Below are 16,565 nucleotides of genomic sequence, written 5' to 3' on the forward strand. Positions count from 1 at the left end.
TAACAATAAACTCTCAGTGGGAATTTGAATAATGAAGCCTGAGCGGCTCTCTGCTGACAGAGGATCAGTAGAAAATCTAACTATTTAAGTTAGTCAGTTTTGTGAGAGTGTGTGTGAGTGTGTGCATTTACAGCAGGGTCCAAATCCAGAATCAACCCTCTCATGGGCTGTTTAAATGAATGAGGAAGCTGTAATTGCTGCTGGCAGATCACCTTTCACTGCAGGTAGAAAGCAGATGGAAACCAAACCTGCCAAACCTGTTTTTTGGCAATGGAAAGGTGTACTGCTTTCATGTGGGGCTTTGTGAGACTCAGCTCAGTCTACTTAGTCTACTTTTAATTGCTCCCTCAAAGGCTCTCCTAGACTTGTGTTATATAAAAAGAGAAGTCACTTAATCACTGTAATGACCATCAGACTATTTATAGGCTACCTGTGACTGAGCTGATTGTACACTTGATAGTGTTTTATCATCTTCACATAAAACTATTTGATAGTCTTCTCCTTAGATATGCTATCTGTAAAAATAAAGTTGAATATAAATCCTTCAAGCTTTTAAACTGATGTGGCCCATGTTTCCCACAGTGCTCACCGTCTCTCCGGGGCGCCTGCAGCACGGAGGCATCTCGGATGGCACGAGCCCACCTCTCCGCCTCCTGGAGGTTGGCGAGCGGGTCCTGGACCAGCGCGACCCGAAAGCACTGCTCCACTCTCTGCCGGGCCACTCCGGCGCTCATCCAGCGCCTCTTGAACGGGTAGAAATAGGCTGTAAAGTAGGCGCCGACGTCCGCGCTGTCCGGCCCTCTGTAAGCCCGGCAGCCGACACAGTCGGTCAAGTTAAAAACCACCTTAGTCCGGCCGGGTGATGAGGAGATCCTCTGGACGGTCAGAGCGCTCTCCGTCAAGCTCACCGAGTACCGGACCCCGTCGTTGAGCATGTCGGTGAACTCTCCGTACAGCACGCCCACGACCCCGTTCCGCTGGCGGGATGGGTCCGGTTCAGAGGCGTCTTTCTCCATCCCGGGCGGAGAGAGCGACGCGTCCCGCAGGCCGGTGTGTGGATGGCGGTGCGGTGCAGACTGTGCTCCTATCAGCCTGCTGTGGGACTCTTTGAGTGTGATAACAGCAGCTTTCCAGTTCAGAGTCTCTCCCTAGTGACTGAAAGGGGAATGGTAGTGATGGAGCTGGAGGAGCGCGCAGCTGACTGCCCTGTCTCCAAGAGCTCCTGAGGAAACCAGATCATCTATCTGAACAATTTCAAACATCTGCTTAAGCCTATTATGTAGAGAACAATTCACCAAATAGGCCTATACAATTAACTTATATTGTCTTAAATTCCAAATGTTTTTGACAAACACAAATCATTCCTTCTTCTAGGATAGGCCTACATGACAATATTTTAATATAACGACCATAATCTAATTTCTAATTACATAGGCTACAGATTATGGGCGTGAAAGATCATCCATGATAAAAAAAAAAAATCTTAACTCAAAGTCCACTTATCTTTTCTGGAGCTTTCTGCATTTGCAGATAGCAGATGTGGTTGAAAGCATGTAAGTGGGCCTTGAGTTGAAAGTTTAATTGTAAAACAACATTATCTTTTAGAGTTGATTCCTTATTTATGCAATATTTCAAATAGTGAATCTGAAGAGGTATGACCACGACTTGGCATCTCATATTGTGACATAAATGAAATCCCCCTCTATTATTAGCCTACACGTTTTACAAGCATAGCCTATATTTATTGTTAAATATAGAAACCTTAGTATAGAGTCAATTTTGGAATAGTTATTGTTAATATTTTTTGCAAGCACATTCAATACACGTTGAAGTTTTACCACGCCCAGCCAGTAATCACGTGGGATGTGACGTTTACAACATATAAAAGCGTTTCCACGCGAGATCTTCGCTCTTGCACTCCTTCATTTGCAGCGTGGTAGATGCGGAACGATCCAGCATGGCGTTTCATATACTGTCTATGGTTTTCACATGTGATGCATTTATATCTAATTATGGAGTTAACTGCAGATGAGCCGCCATGAACAGGTAATATTGTATGATTAGTTAATGAGACTTAAGTAGGCCTATGTGGAAGTCTGAATGCGGTTCCATATGAATTGTGCTAGCGTGCTAGGCTAGTTGCTAGCTATCCTAAGTTTAGGCTAACACGTGTAAGAAGACTGTTGAGCGAAAGTTACAAAGGGGAATGTAAGCAGGTGATTTTTGGACAATCGGCGTAACGTGACCGGTATATAATCCCCTCAGGCGCGTGAAGTAACATGACCATGAAAGCGTTGCATCGTTTAATTTAAAACGGACACGTGGCCTTCCCTTGGCTCGTGCCCTGATGCCTTTGATTAGGGATCTAACGTTAATGTTTTGATTTATATTTAACTTAACAGGCAGCTTTGGCTGATGTGGAATTCGGCTCACTTCATCGTATCGTCAGGGAGAGCTACCTAGCCCCCAAAAAGCTCCCCCCGTCTGGAGCCAGGCCCAGAGGGAAGGCTCGTCGGCGAGCCCCTGTTAGCCGGGTTTGACACGGAGCCCGCCGGGCACAGCACAAGCGACGTGCTTCCATCCTATGGGCCCACCACTCGTGGATGAACCACTGGGCTCTGGTGAGCTGCCACACTGGTGGCCGTGAAGGCCCAGGGGCCCTCGAAGGACCGGACTAGGGGCGGTAGAGGCTGGGCCTGGGGACGTGCAACGTCTTTCATCGTAATGAAAGGTAAAACTGGCTTAAGTGGTGGTAATCCTTCCTGACTTTCTGCAGTGTATATGATGAGTTTGTTATCCCTGTCTGAAAAAACTGTGGAAACCAATGGTATCTGACTAGCTATCTGCAGACTGATTGTGTGGGAGTCGCATACTGCTGATGGAACTATAACTAATGAAATGTCTTGTTACAGGAACATGGTTCTTCTGTCCCACTTGGCATTGATGGAAAATGAGGAGGCCTGGTGAAAAGGTGTGTAACCCCAATGCTTCTTGTGATCCACGTTGCCACTGATTCAGTGATGAAAACTGCTGCATAGGAAGTGCCGTCTTATGCGATAACTGACGATTGCAATAGCTGTTCTGAGAAATATTGTCAAACATTTTACCTCTGGCGTGCATAATCTGAACACTTGATCAGATGTGAACTTTTTTCCTACAGGTTTTAACAATCTGCAGAGCAAGACCTTGAAGACCCATGGGTGCTGAGAAAAGTTCTACAGGTAAAACTGCTGCTGATAATGAAAGTCAAGCCAGTGATGATAAAAGTTATCCCTGTCTGAACTTAAGTGTGGACTCATGGTAACCTGAGGCTTGACTGCAGATACAGAAACTGTAGTAACTATAGTAGTATGTATTACATTAGTGTAAATGTTCTAATTTCCTTTTTTTCTTAACTTGCAGATGAAATCGATGATTAAGCAGATACACCCGTCTGGGATTGATTCAGAAGTCTGTCACAGTATATGGAATGCAGTAATTTGTTTGCATTAAAAATAAACACATTTGATCTGAAACATGTTTAATAAGATGTATAAAAACAAGCATTATGGCACAAAGTGACAAATCTTACTAGTTCAATCTGTGTTGAAGGGAGACTTGTAAGATTTCTTCTTCAAATTCTCTAAAAAGATCTGCTCATCTCGGAGGTATTCACGGTCCTGTGTAGAGAAAGTAATATTAACAGAAGGTAACAGAATAATTACCTTTTCATAGTTGGCTAAATTAATCTGTGTGTGATTAACATGTAGTAGTTTGCCTGTTTAGAAATGTATTGAGCTGTGAGTCCTCAGAAGACCCAGGACTAGGTGGAGAGAGATCATCCCCACACTGGCCTGGGAACGCCCAGTCACAGCAAAGTTAAGGTGTTGAAGATTAATTTTATATTGACAAATTTAAAAACTTACAGTAACTGTTCTTTGGAATTTAAGGAATCTGAAGTCAAAATCAATACAACTCATGAGCAGTTAACTGTTTGCAGTGGTTTTATTATCAATAGTGTGATGGATTCAGCAAAGGTTTTAGAACCACTGGGACATGAGCTAAATCTAGGGCTGTCAAACTACTTCAAAAAAATTTAAGTTCTACAGTTAATTGCATGATTAAAATCTCAGCATTTCAGAACTGTTTACATAACAATGGAAAACTATTCTTACGAGTATCTTCATCATGAATGCATAGAAAGTGACAACTTTATTTTAAGATTTGTATTTACTGTAAAAAGTGTGAATCTAGTCACATTCAAATCTTGAGTCAATATAGTGTGCAGTAACTCAAATTATAATTACTGATGTCCAGTGATCACCTTGCATCACTTTACAGCGGTTCTATTTTGGCTGCTTTCTTCATGTTGTACAGGCCACCCATTTCGCAAGAGTGGTAGTCATTTTTTTGCAGGTCAGCAACTACCACTCTCCAAAATAGTGCTTTGCTTGAGCCTGCTAGCATCAACCTGAGTCACGTTAACTGTAGTACTATGCTTAGCTTGTAGGTGTTGGCTCAAGCTTGACGTGCTTCGGTGATATTTTAATTTGGCTTTACACGATGTGCATGTGGCTTTCAACCCGTCCGGGAGTTTTAGAAAATAAAAAGGGCCATTCATAATTGTGTTGCTGCTGTCTTGCTCCATCATGCCTGCAGCAGCAGGATGTGTTACTAGGAAGTCGTGAAGTGAAAATAAATTAATAAATGGCGGCATGCGATTAATGCAATTTAAAAAAAACAAAAAAAAAAAAACACGTTATGCCCGGCCCTTAATCGCATCGTGATTAACACGTTAATGCTGACAGCCCACAAAGCAAGTGGAGAATCTGCTTTCAGCTTCTATGCTCTGAGACAAACACCCTGCCCCGTTATATAAAGAACGCAAGCTCTGACTTTTAAAAACTCAACTGAAGATCTACCTATTAAGGCTGGCATTTAGTTAGTGGTTCATTCTTAGTTCTTTTTCTACTGCCACTTTTTTCTACTTTTAGCATAATGCCTTCGTTTTTCATTCTCTTACGTGTCATTTATGTAGTTTTTAATTTGTGTTTTGTTTTAAGACCACACTGTAAAGCACTTTGAGCCGCATTTAATTGTATGAAAAGGTGCTATACAAATAGTTATTTAAACACAAAATGGAGATGTGACGTTATTAGTACTTAAGTGACTTTATGCTTAGGCAAAGTGTTTCTATTGGTTACCTTTTCTGCAGTGTACTTCCACAGAGCCAGACTAGCCTGTAGAGCCATGGACTGCGAGTTGGCAAATGAAGTAGGAGGGGGAATGTTCAGGGTCGATGACAGCTCAGGGTTTGGCAACACTGAACCTGCATCTACAGATTAAAAAAAAATGTTATACTTATTAAATGGGTTTATTTTTTAACTTGTATGAGTAACTACTTGTTGAATGAAAGTCAATTACCAGAATTGACCTCACCTGGTAAAGTGGGTGGAATCATTTGTGCTAAAGAGGTAATCGGCGTGTCTAGTTGCAGCCTCTCTGTGTCCTTCTGCAGGTGACTTAACCGCATTCGCTCCTGTAATAAAAAGTGTTCAGGTACTACCACGCAGTTACCACTTATTTAGTGTTCATATTTTTTTGTAAAATAGAAGCCCAATCTGAAGAATATCACAGAGAATGGTCTTACAGTAAAGTAACACACGCACCTGAAGGATTCGTTGTTCCTGCTGCCTTAGCCACTCTGTCTGGGAGTGGATATTTCTGAGCCTTGCCTCGTGCTCAGCCTCCACGCGTTTTGCCTCCTGCAACGCTCCTTCTCCTTCCTCAAACTTCTCTGCCGCGAGCTGCAAAGAGCATAGTGAGTCAAAACTAAGATATGACAGTTTACTACACGTAGGGGTCTGTGTGGTGTCAATCTACCTTGCTAAAGGCCTCCACCTCCTGGGCACGTGTCTTGAGTCTCAAGGCTGTGCTGCTTATTCTCTCTTTCTCTCTGTCCAGTTCTTCTCTCAGTCTTTCCAGAGTCTCTCTCTCCTGTGCCACAGCCATCTCCTTTTGTTTCAGCTCTGCAGTGTGAAGCTTTAAGTCAGCTTGTTCCTACAACAGAAACAGGGACAATTACATTTATTTTGTCCTTTGGGGTCCAGAGAAGCTAAACAAAATGTACTTTATGAATATATCCCATCATATTTAGTGACATTAACATAGTCACACTGAAAAGAGGATCACCTGTGCCAGACTGATGATGGAGCCCTCTCTCTTCTCCAAGAGACTGCTGATATCCCGTTCAGCCCTCTCATGCCTTTGCTTCTCCATGGCGTGGAAGTGGGACCACTCAGCTGCCAGCTTCCTCCTCTCCTCTGCACAGTGCTGCATCACTGTCTTCTGCTCCTCCAGTAGTGCACTCTGATGGGAACAGAGACAGATGGGAGAGGTAAGTGGGAGACGCATAGAATCAAGATACATGTGGATGTTCACCAGGCTCACCTTAGCTCTCTCCAGCTCCTCTCTTTCCATGTTGATCTGCATACTAAGGGCATGTCGCTCTCCCTCAAGGCCTCTTTGGGTTGATTCTGCCTTGGCCTGCTCTGCTGTTATCTTCCAGCGCTCCTGAGGCATACAAAAGAAAAGGTATCGTCAGTCTTTAAGGGGAAAAGCATCAGTCTTCATTGCATCTGTTTGTTTGTATGCACCTGTGGTGTACTGCTAGGTCAAAACTAATGCTACTGAAAAGTTGCCTACACATGGCGTAGCGTATCATCCGCTCTGCTGGGAAGGTGATTGGCTGCAATCTGCCGTCTCTCTATGACCTGCACGCATCCAGGATGCTGAGGCGGGCAGGAAAGATTGTAGCCAATCACCGGACACAAACTGGCAGTCAGCCTCACCAACAAGGCCCCCGGACCCCCACTGACACTGACTCTTAAACCCCCCGCACCCCATCCCTAGTCACTACACTCACACTAACCTTCATCCTGCACTTTACATCTGCCCATTGCATATTCTTTGTATTCTTTGCACTCAGCCTTTTTTCTTATGCAACTGTTACTTTGTATATATAACTGCCGCTGTGCGCTGCGCTTAAAGTTCAAATTATTTCAACTTTGACTTAGTAGCCGCAACCAATTCCAGAACGTTCCGGCGCTGCGCTTTGCCTCTTTGCTCTGCGCCCCATTTCGCAGTTTTGCCGCAGATCATGTAATACTGACATGTGACATTAGGGGGCGTGTGTGTGCATGGCTTGATAAGCCAGATGCGCATGTGTGTGGGAGATTGATGGTGAGATGAAGATCCATGGAAGAGTTTGAGGAAGCAGAGGTGGAGGGGCCTGAAGCGGAACCAACACTACAACAAAGACACGCTGAAGAAAAACACGGGGACAAAGACTGACCACAACCAGTCTTTTGTAAATACACCTTTTTAAAACAACCTGAATGAACATGCTGTGAAAATGCTGGGGCTGGCTGTGTCCAGAGAGAGACAATGCTGGAGCAGCTCAAGAGGAAGCTGTTTGCTGTCGACTGCCGGGGATACCGAGGGCCCACAACCCCTTCAGAATTAGGGAAAACCTGCACTCACTCAGGCAAGTTAGTCTCATCCTCATGTTAAACGTGACACGTAGGACAAGGAGACAGGGGGATTAGTCTTACCGGCTGAGTTAACCTTTAGCAGCGGTGTTTTGTTGTTTAAGGAGGCGGGTTACTTTAGCCGACCTGAACACTACAAATAAACCGATTTTGCCCTGACCTTCTCGAGCTGTCTCTGCTGCTCATTGAGCTGTGTGTCCATCCTGGAAATGATTTCCTTGAAGTACGATCTCTCCTCCGCCACGGCTTTCTGCTGCTGGGCCAGACGGTCCTTCATCACTGTAACGGGCATTTAGTGAATGACCTTCACCTTCTTGCAATGTGATACCAACTACAGTATGCTATTTGACAACACGTATCTTGACCTATTTGTACAAAGTTTGCACATTTATGTGCGTGTGTGTGTGTCTGAGGTACTTCGAAGCTGCTCGTCTCTGTGCCGTGTCCCCTGCTCCAGGCCATGAGCCGTGTGTTCATGTGTGCTCTCCACCCGAGAAGAAATGTCCCCCAGCCGAGAGGAGAACTGCTCCATCTGCTCAATCACCACTGTAAGAGACCTGGACAACAAAAAAGAAAAGAAACGCGGACATACTAAATTTCCAAAATAGAATAAAAACATTCTGCAGTCCTTTGCTCTTGCTACATACTGTGTGTCATAGAAATATCCACACTGAAACTGGTATTTCCCACACAAAAACATAAACCGCACATACTACTAGTATTTACAGGAGTAGTTTAATTGAAAATGGGAACAGCTTTTCTTTTGATAACATCTTACCTGGTCTGAGATGTTGCGCTTGTAACTGCATCAATCTCCTCGTCCTTTAATTTCTTCAACCTCTGGACCTGGTCCTCGTGGTCTTTCTTCATCTCCAAGACAGATTTCCTTGACGGCAAAGAAGGACAAATACACAAAATATATGGTAAACTTATAGGTCATTTATTCAGTATAAAATATAATATGTTAATCCTGGGACTTGCAGAGTTATACTGTATGAACAATTTAGTTGAGTACAACCCAGAGCAGGTCTTTCGCTCCACGTTCCAGACTATATTTAGTCATGGCTATGTTTCGTCTTGTCTTGTGTTGCCTATGGAACTTTTTTTTTTTTTTTTCATCCTGTCTTTACTCATTTGTGTAGGTTTCGATGACTTCAGTCAGGACATGATAACCGTTGAATAAATGTCATTATACAGTACTTGCTATTGTTATCAAACCATGCTGTTACTATAGAAAAGGCTTCCCTGGTGTACCTCTGCAAATCTCTGAGTCTTTCCACCTCGCGGTCTCTGTCTTGCTGGGCCATGGCCAGTTTGTGCTGGTACTGGGTCTGCAGCTCAGAGCGTTCCTGCTCAGCTGATCGTGTTACAGTGGCCAGACGTTCCATTAGGTCTTCACACTCCTGCCGCGCCTGTGTCTCCCTCTGGGCTGCCGATTCCTCAAGCAGCTTCACACGAGCCCTGGACATGCACAGAAATATACGTACAGCATCTGCTCTAAGCATACAGACACACATAAGCTGCTTGAAGTGCAGGGAATTATGCATAATATATGGTAAACATGTAAACAGGCGATGCACATTAATTGCAACGTGTGTGTGTGTGTGTGCTAAAACACAGAGTGGGTGTATGTGGTTGAGGAATAAACTACTTGTGTGTGTTCTCCATGAGTTCCATATCCTGTTTATGCCGCTGCTGGACACTCTCTAGCAACATTTGGCTTTGCTCTCGCTCCAGCTGCAATGTCTTCACCTGGACAATAACACACAAGAGTTTCAGGCTGTGCATGTACATAGAGGTAACATAGGAAGGGAATTTGGGGCCACAGGAAAGGTTATTGTTCGTTTCCCTCTCATCACTACAAGAGCATTAATGTACCTGTCCCTCCAGTTGGATGATGCGAGCCTGTAAAACTGGATAATCTCCAGGTTGCTGCTCTCTCTCTTTGAGTCTCTGCAGGACCCCTGGATCCACAACACCCCCGAGACACAGCAGCTGGGACTGCATCATCTTTAGGAGAAGAGTAATCAAGTCAAACACGAACCAGGCGATAAATGTGTTCTTACACATTAAATGAAGTGGTGACTTTGATGTTCCTAACCTGCTGTTGTAGAAGCAGCTGCTGCAGACTGTCTGCTGAAAGTGTCACCTTTTCAGAAGATATGGAAAGGATTTAAAAAAAAATATGATCACCCAAATTATGACAACCTTATTACAAAAAAGCATGCATACCTGTTGTTGGACAGCAGTTGATGCATTTAGCTGTGGAACGGCTGGAAAAGAAAACAACCGTGAGTAATGATCATATTGACCTGCTCACATTAGACATAAAGCAAATAGTGAATACTGTATCTAAAACGACTACATATTTCCCCAAAATTACCTACACCACATTGAGCCAGGCGGTATAGTAGAGATAGGGTTGATCAACTGCAGCTGACTGAGCCCTCTTTGCACCCCGGATCCATTATTGGATGGTAGGTGATGAGGTTGGGACTGAGGCTGGGTGGGGCTAATGCTAGCAGCATGGACTGGCAAAGGACCAGTAAGTTGAGGAGGGCAATCTGAGGGATGAGACAAATTTAGAGTTTGTCCGAGGTCTACGTTAACACAGGGAGCGGTTGCTGAGGAGGATGTTAAGGTGGGGGGGGGGTGAGGCTGGGTGGTGGCTGTATAGTCTGTGACTAAAGAAGGGGACTGCGGTGGAGTTGAGGGGCAAGGGGGAATGGAATCTGTACGAGAGGAGGAGCACAATATGTAAATGATTAGGAGCGTGATGTGATACCAGGCAGAATGATGTCTCAGATGTGGCTCTTGTAAGTGAATAAAATGAGACTTGGGAACAAAGGACCAAGCAGGCAACACCGCTCTGGCTTTTGGTAAGAGCCTGGGAAGGAGACATCGGCCGGGAAAAAGGACTGACCTCTCTCTCTCCCTGCTCTAACCCTACACAACAGTCTGTTTTAAGAGAAGACTACAAGAAGGCCAAAGGACTCCGGACAGGAAGGATCCTCTGTTAAAGTTTGACCCACTAATCTTTTCCTTGAATATTTTTTTTTCGTAAGAAACTTTATGTTTAAAGCTAACTGACTCTGAGGACCCTATTTTAACGATCTAAGCGCATGGCGTGAAGCGCACGTGTGTTTAGGGCGTGTCCAAATCCACTTTTGGTAGTTTGACGGCGGAAAAAAGGGTCTGTGCGCCGGTTGCATGGTTCAAAAGGGTTGTACTTAGTGTCTTCATTAATTAATAGGTGCGTTTTCGGCGTAACATGCAATAAACCAATCAGTGTCATCTCCCATTCCCTTTAAAAGCCAGGCGCGTTTGTACCTTGGCACATTGCTATTATGATGGTGGACCGTAATGTTTTTATTTGTAATCTTTTGCATGTTTGTGTAATGCTGTGCTTCCCTGTGTGTGTGTGTGTGTGTGTGTGTGTGTGTGTGTGTGTGTGTGTGTGTGTGTGTGTGTGTGTGTGTGTGTGTGTGTGGGGCGCTGGACGGGAAATTGAAAACTGGGTCGGTTTTAAACTGCAGCTTTGCAGGCTCTGCGCCGGGTGCACGATAGGGCCCACAGTCTATTTCTATTGTGAATCTTGCCTCAAGTCCCCTGGGTTGCCACAGTATATACATGTAAGTGAAGAGTAGTTATTTGGATAAATACCTTGCTTGGTCCTCGTCTCTCTGACAGGAGTGGAGTGAGCAGTGGGGCTGGGCTGACCAAGAAAAGTGCTGCTGCACAAAACAAAAGAAGAACGATAAAAATAGCACCAAAAAAACATCTCATGTGTTTATTGGTTTTACACAACAAATATCTTACCTAGTTTCCTTGACAGATGTAAGAGTGTCCTCTCTGCCCCTGGGAGATTGTGAAGTGACTTGTTTACTGAAAACAAGAGCAAGTTATCATTCAGTACTGAGAAACAAACGTCTTCTGTCATCGTATGTGTCACTGTATTTCTTTTTTGTTGTTGTACCTAACTGTCGACTCCAGATTCATTTCTTCCCCCAGGGCTAAAAAGTTTTCCTGCTTGGTAGTTTTTGCCTCAGAGTTTGACACTGACATAGCCTTCTTCCTGCTCAAGGCTCCTGCTAACCAATCATCGCCATGCTCCTCCTCCTCCTCTTCTTTCTGCTGGCTTTTAGAGATCTCTGCCTTGGTTTGTTTGGTGATATTTTCAGTTAAGGCAGGGGTGTCTGCTGGCATTTTTGCAGCAGACGTGGCATGACTAGCAGTCATGGAGGGTCTCCTCTCTAATAAAGGAGAGGAAGGAGCCTTTGGAGACTCTGTTGAAGTCCCTTTGGCATCACCCTCTGAAAAGGCGTGGTCGTCTTTCGTCTTGAGGCCTAGCCAGTCAGCTGAGTTGCGGTGCCTTGTGGGGGTGGTGGGTTTTGGTTTTTTCTCTGGGGTAGAGGGATTGACCTCATCTGTAGAAAATCTGATGATGAGAAGAAAACAAAATGTAGTGTTCAGTTTACCATAGTCAGGGTCTTGCTAGTCCACACAGCATTCTTGGGATGGGAGAAAAACGTGCTCTGGTTTATTGGCATTTCTTTAAACCAATCACAAATGTCACGGGCAATGCTAAACTCCGCACGGAGCCACTGCAAAATAGCCTCGGGAAGGAACTTGTTTTGATGGAACATGTGTGCGTTCAAAAGTTGTTTTAGTCGTGCGACAGATCTGAGGAGCAGTTAACCACAGTCCTCAGAAATCCACCAGAGTTTAAAAACACAAAGAAAGTGGAAGGTAACGGACATCGGCGAAATTACATGCATCCGGCGGAATGTCCTGTGGCACTGGAGTAATCCCGGAAATGGAAAGTCGTGGATATAGACTAAGTTTACCATGACAGACACAAAAGCCAACTGTGGAACACACACACACACACACGCACACACACACACCTGACAGACGGTCTGCGGGACTGGCGCCCCTCGGGCGTGGATCCCAGCGTGGGCTGATAGGAGCCAAATGTGAGGTCATCTTCTAGAAGTGGTTCTGATCAATAGGAACAAAATTAGTCTTCAAATATGTTCCTTTTAAAACAGTACTTGCTCATACATTATGAGAGCAGACGTCCAGGGTGCTCTATTACCTTTCACACTGAAGGTCTTCTCGTGTTGCTGCTTCTCTTGAGACTGAGGCTGGTCCTTCCTCTCGCCCGTCGGAGGTCGCTCCAGAAGACGAGGTGAAGTCAAACTCTCCAGAATCTCATCGAGTTTAGTACGAGGTCTCTGAGGGGTCTCACTCCTGAGAGAACATACAACAAGAGGGAATGGTGAAAGAGACCATGTTAAGATACAAGAGAAGACAGGAAAAGTTAGTCATTTTTGCAACCGCATCAAAAAGCAGAAGTGAAGGCAAACCAAATTAGGAAAGAATTGATATGCCTGAAGCTGAAAGATGATGCTTTGTAAAACATCGTCAAAGCCTGGCTTTGTTTTTAGTGGCATCCCAAAGCACGAAAGCTGAAATTATTTATCACCATGAGCTATAAATAAGGACAACAATAAGATTGAGAGAGAGAGAGAGCGAGAACAAAGCTGTTACCTTCCCTTGTTGGACCAAAGCACAGTCTCTTTTTTCTTGGGATTGCTTTTATCACTGTCAAATCCGAGTGCATCCATGAGGTCATCTTTATCGTCATCAAACGTAACATCACTTCGTTTTTTTGCTGCCTTAGCTGATGAACAAAGAATATACACACACACACAAACAGAACTTAATAGACTGTTTGATTAAAGTTTGAAAACTAAGAATTGCGGATAATTAAAGGCTCACATGATTCAATCTTTAGGATAGGAGATGCTAAAGGAGACGACACCGATTTTTCAGGTTTGGCCTGCTGTATGCTAGATTTAGGTTCGGGCTTGGTTTCATCTGGAAGCAAGTCATCAAGTAGATCAGCCAAGGGATCGTCTAGATCTGCAGCAGAAATACTAATAATAATAATAATCTTTACACATTTTATGGACACCAGTCTGTAAAGCACTAAATGATAAAGAGACATCAAATATGCATAGACTTATGATAGTTTTTTTTTTTTAAATATTGCATACGACAATGTACACATAGGTTTCAAATATATTTAAAGTATGAGCATATAGTCTATGATTATACACTGAGTTAACAGTTTATTAAGTATACCTGTTTGCACCAATACGATACTATATTTGGTGTTTTATTGGATTCCATTCACTGAGGGGCATTTTTTTATATACTGTCCCCCTTACGTGTGTAAACAGGGGTGGACAAAATATTAGAAACACCTTTTAACACAAGGCAGTTAGCTCAACAAACAGGATTTATTGGAGGGCTGTTGCATTCGATTGCATGAAATTGAACAGGTGTACCAACGAATCTGTAACTCACTAAATGGTAAAACATTGACTGGATAGCTATCTCACTACTCAGATTTGTACATTTGCGTAACATACGTGCACTAATGTACCTTTATCGTAAGGTGTCTGACCAAGACCTTCATCATCCTCATCACCACTGTCTAAATGAATGCAGCAGTTTTGAGAAAAACAAGGCAACGCTATCAGTAAGTGACTGCTGGGTTATATACAGTAAGGGCTCAGTGTTAAGAGATGGATGGGACAGGGAGGCTCACACACCAGAGAAGCTGTACTTCTTGTACTTATGTGATGTAGACGAAGGTGCAGAGTTAAGCTTCCTCCCTCCTGTGCTGGGTTCATCTGAGTGAAGAGGAGAAGACAAGGCTCTCTCTAATTGCTGCTATTAATGCCAACTTCAAAGCTGGCAATAAAGTGTAGCTAATAATAAGAAAATAATTTATGCAAGAACACTGCACTGGATTACCTGCTCCCTCTGGTTTTACTTTGCTTTCTAACGTGGACGAGTCTTTCTTTGGCCCTTCAATGCCAAACGGCTTTGTTTGTGCAGGAGCCGAACTGGGCTTTTTCTTTGATGCAAAAAGGTCAGCATCCATATCATCCATATCCTGGACAAGGATACAGAAAAACAATAGACACTGTCAGTAGACCTGAGACCATGTACAGACGACTACAAAGCTGAACTTTGTCTCTGCATTTCCCCAGTTTATAATGACCTACCTTCATGTTCTTCAGTATGTCATTGGGATCAGCTGCTGAGACATCAGAGTCCTTGGACAGAAAAGAAAAAAAACAACAAAGAGACAATAAAAAAAGTAAACGTTTACATGTATCTTTTAACATCTCGGTCTACATACCTCAGTGTCCCCACCATCCCTTTTTACCTCCTCTGCTAGCATACTGAAGATGTTATCTGTGGCAGAAGTGCTGGAGAAAAAAAAAAATTGTAAGTCACTTTCATTTTTATAATTGATTGTAACTCTTGGATTCCTCCAACCTACCGATTCAGTAGTCCACGGCGAGTTGCTTTCCCCCTTACTGGGAGTTCTGGTGAGTACAATGTTGAAAGAAAACAATATAATGCACAAAACTCTCACAATAATACTAAATAATGATAATACTGTCACTGGGTTTAGAACTGCTCACTTACTTTTATCATCAAATAAGCTGTCGAGCAAATCTTCATCTCTGAATGAACCTTGGGAAAACCGTAAGGGTTTTTACACAAGCTTGAGACTCTTCAGCTTATTACACTTTAAGATGGCATGACATTTATGCTGCATTCTGATTATACTGCCACCAGCTCTGATTATGTTTTGGCTGTATACTGTTTTTATGTTATTCTATATGTCAAAGTTCTTGGTTGTGAATTTATTTCTGTATATCTGCTAGAGCTGGGCAATATATCCATATTATATCGATATTGTGATATGAGACTAGATATCGTCTTAGATTTTGGATATCGTAATATGGCATAACTTGTCTTTTACTGGTTTGAAAAGCTGCATTACAGTAAAGTGATGTCATTTTCTGAACTTATCAGACTGGTAACTGTTCTATTATTTGCCTTTACCCACTTAGTCATCATATCCACATTGCTGATCAAAAATCTCATTGTGTAAATATTTTGTGAACGCACCAATAGTCAACACTACAATATTGTCTCTGAGATATTTGGTCAAAAATATCGTGATATTTGATTTTCTCCATATCACCCAGCTCTAATATCTGCTACAATAACAATCTAGTAAGTGAAACTACGGGGTACAGCATTCAAATAACACGTGAGGACCTTACTTTTGGATGGTTTGCTCTTCAACTTTGTAGCCTGTAAATGACAGTAAAATATATAATGACTTATTTTACAGCTGGATTAGATTAACCTACAGTAGTGTAACTAGCTAACTCCTTGGTCCACTGCAAAGAGTTAAGCAATTGAAAACATGCAAAGTGATTTAACTTGTTTAAGAATCCAGTTAACCATAACCCATATATCGTGATAACGTTGAAACTGGAACCAGTTTGACTCACCATGTTGAATCTCTCCTTGTAGCGTTCAATTGAGTGTAGCAAGTTAGCTAGCTAACCTGATTTAGCAAGCTAAATCTGATTAGGCGTCTCCTGTCTCCATTGGTAACCTGTCTGTTAAGTAGCTACATCGATGAGCGTTCAATAAAAAACACACGCTTGTAGTTAACATTAGTTAATATGGTTACACGTCGTACTGGTTCATGCTTTAAGTTAGTTGTTTAGCATTTTAAAGTCGCCCCTTTTACTTACAGTAACGTTAACGAAGTTACGACGCCGTTAAGTTAACATTGAAACGAACCTGAAGGAACACCGTTGCTACACAACGTTAACGACAAGGCTGCTCGTTAGCTAGCCATATTGCAAACCTACGCTAATTCAGTCTTCTAATACTAACCGTATGCTTATCTTTACAAAGTTATAGATTTGTGCTGTACACACAGCAAAAGGAAAATCACAAGGGTCATGTTTGAGGGATTACTACACTGCAGCAGTAACGTACCACAGAGCCATACCATAAGACCGACACTAACCGGCGCGAGACACACGCTTCCTGTTTACAGTCCGCAGTGTATTGTGGGTGGAGTAGTTTTAGCCTACCCTTTAAGGCAGGGGTCAGCCTTTTATATATGTCAATGGGTCAGCA

General features: G+C 43.2%; 1 protein-coding gene, 1 long non-coding RNA gene and 2 other non-coding genes across 12 annotated transcripts; 3 read left to right on the forward strand and 1 right to left on the reverse strand.

Moving 5' to 3' along the window:
* The first annotated feature begins 1,919 nt into the window (after nucleotides 1-1,919).
* LOC114569865 (uncharacterized) lies at nucleotides 1,920-4,602 on the forward strand. Its single transcript, XR_003694432.1, has 5 exons — nucleotides 1,920-2,046; nucleotides 2,403-2,731; nucleotides 2,913-2,971; nucleotides 3,161-3,221; nucleotides 3,403-4,602. It is a non-coding gene; the product is annotated as an uncharacterized LOC114569865 (long non-coding RNA).
* Nucleotides 3,014-3,087, forward strand: LOC114570438 (small nucleolar RNA SNORD49). Its single transcript, XR_003694514.1, has one exon. It is a non-coding gene; the product is annotated as a small nucleolar RNA SNORD49 (small nucleolar RNA).
* Nucleotides 3,247-3,316, forward strand: LOC114570436 (small nucleolar RNA R38). Its single transcript, XR_003694512.1, has one exon. It is a non-coding gene; the product is annotated as a small nucleolar RNA R38 (small nucleolar RNA).
* fbf1 (Fas binding factor 1) lies at nucleotides 3,510-16,472 on the reverse strand. 9 transcript variants are annotated; one of them, XM_028599976.1, is made up of 33 exons: nucleotides 16,172-16,472; nucleotides 15,923-16,044; nucleotides 15,689-15,719; nucleotides 15,042-15,089; nucleotides 14,893-14,938; nucleotides 14,749-14,818; nucleotides 14,612-14,662; nucleotides 14,358-14,499; nucleotides 14,153-14,233; nucleotides 13,984-14,034; nucleotides 13,314-13,457; nucleotides 13,083-13,215; nucleotides 12,628-12,782; nucleotides 12,437-12,530; nucleotides 11,506-11,967; nucleotides 11,349-11,414; nucleotides 11,193-11,263; nucleotides 9,917-10,093; nucleotides 9,762-9,802; nucleotides 9,631-9,678; nucleotides 9,408-9,539; nucleotides 9,181-9,281; nucleotides 8,784-8,990; nucleotides 8,308-8,415; nucleotides 7,947-8,086; nucleotides 7,690-7,808; nucleotides 6,430-6,552; nucleotides 6,172-6,348; nucleotides 5,863-6,039; nucleotides 5,649-5,786; nucleotides 5,419-5,518; nucleotides 5,184-5,314; nucleotides 3,510-3,659 (listed from the first exon to the last, which is right to left on the reverse strand). In XM_028599976.1, the coding sequence occupies exons 2-33, from the start codon at nucleotides 15,923-15,925 to the stop codon at nucleotides 3,576-3,578; spliced, it is 3,651 nt and encodes a 1,216-aa protein (XP_028455777.1). In that variant the 5' UTR covers nucleotides 15,926-16,044; nucleotides 16,172-16,472; the 3' UTR covers nucleotides 3,510-3,575. The 9 variants fall into 9 exon arrangements, with proteins under 9 accessions (XP_028455777.1, XP_028455779.1, XP_028455780.1 ...); XM_028599978.1 differs by having other exon boundaries at nucleotides 14,776-14,818; nucleotides 15,923-16,472; XM_028599979.1 differs by having other exon boundaries at nucleotides 13,314-13,412; nucleotides 15,923-16,472.
* Between the last annotated feature and the right edge of the window lie 93 nt (nucleotides 16,473-16,565).

This window comes from Perca flavescens, chromosome 15 (assembly GCF_004354835.1).
Source record: "Perca flavescens isolate YP-PL-M2 chromosome 15, PFLA_1.0, whole genome shotgun sequence".
NCBI classification, from domain to species: Eukaryota; Metazoa; Chordata; class Actinopteri; order Perciformes; family Percidae; genus Perca; species Perca flavescens.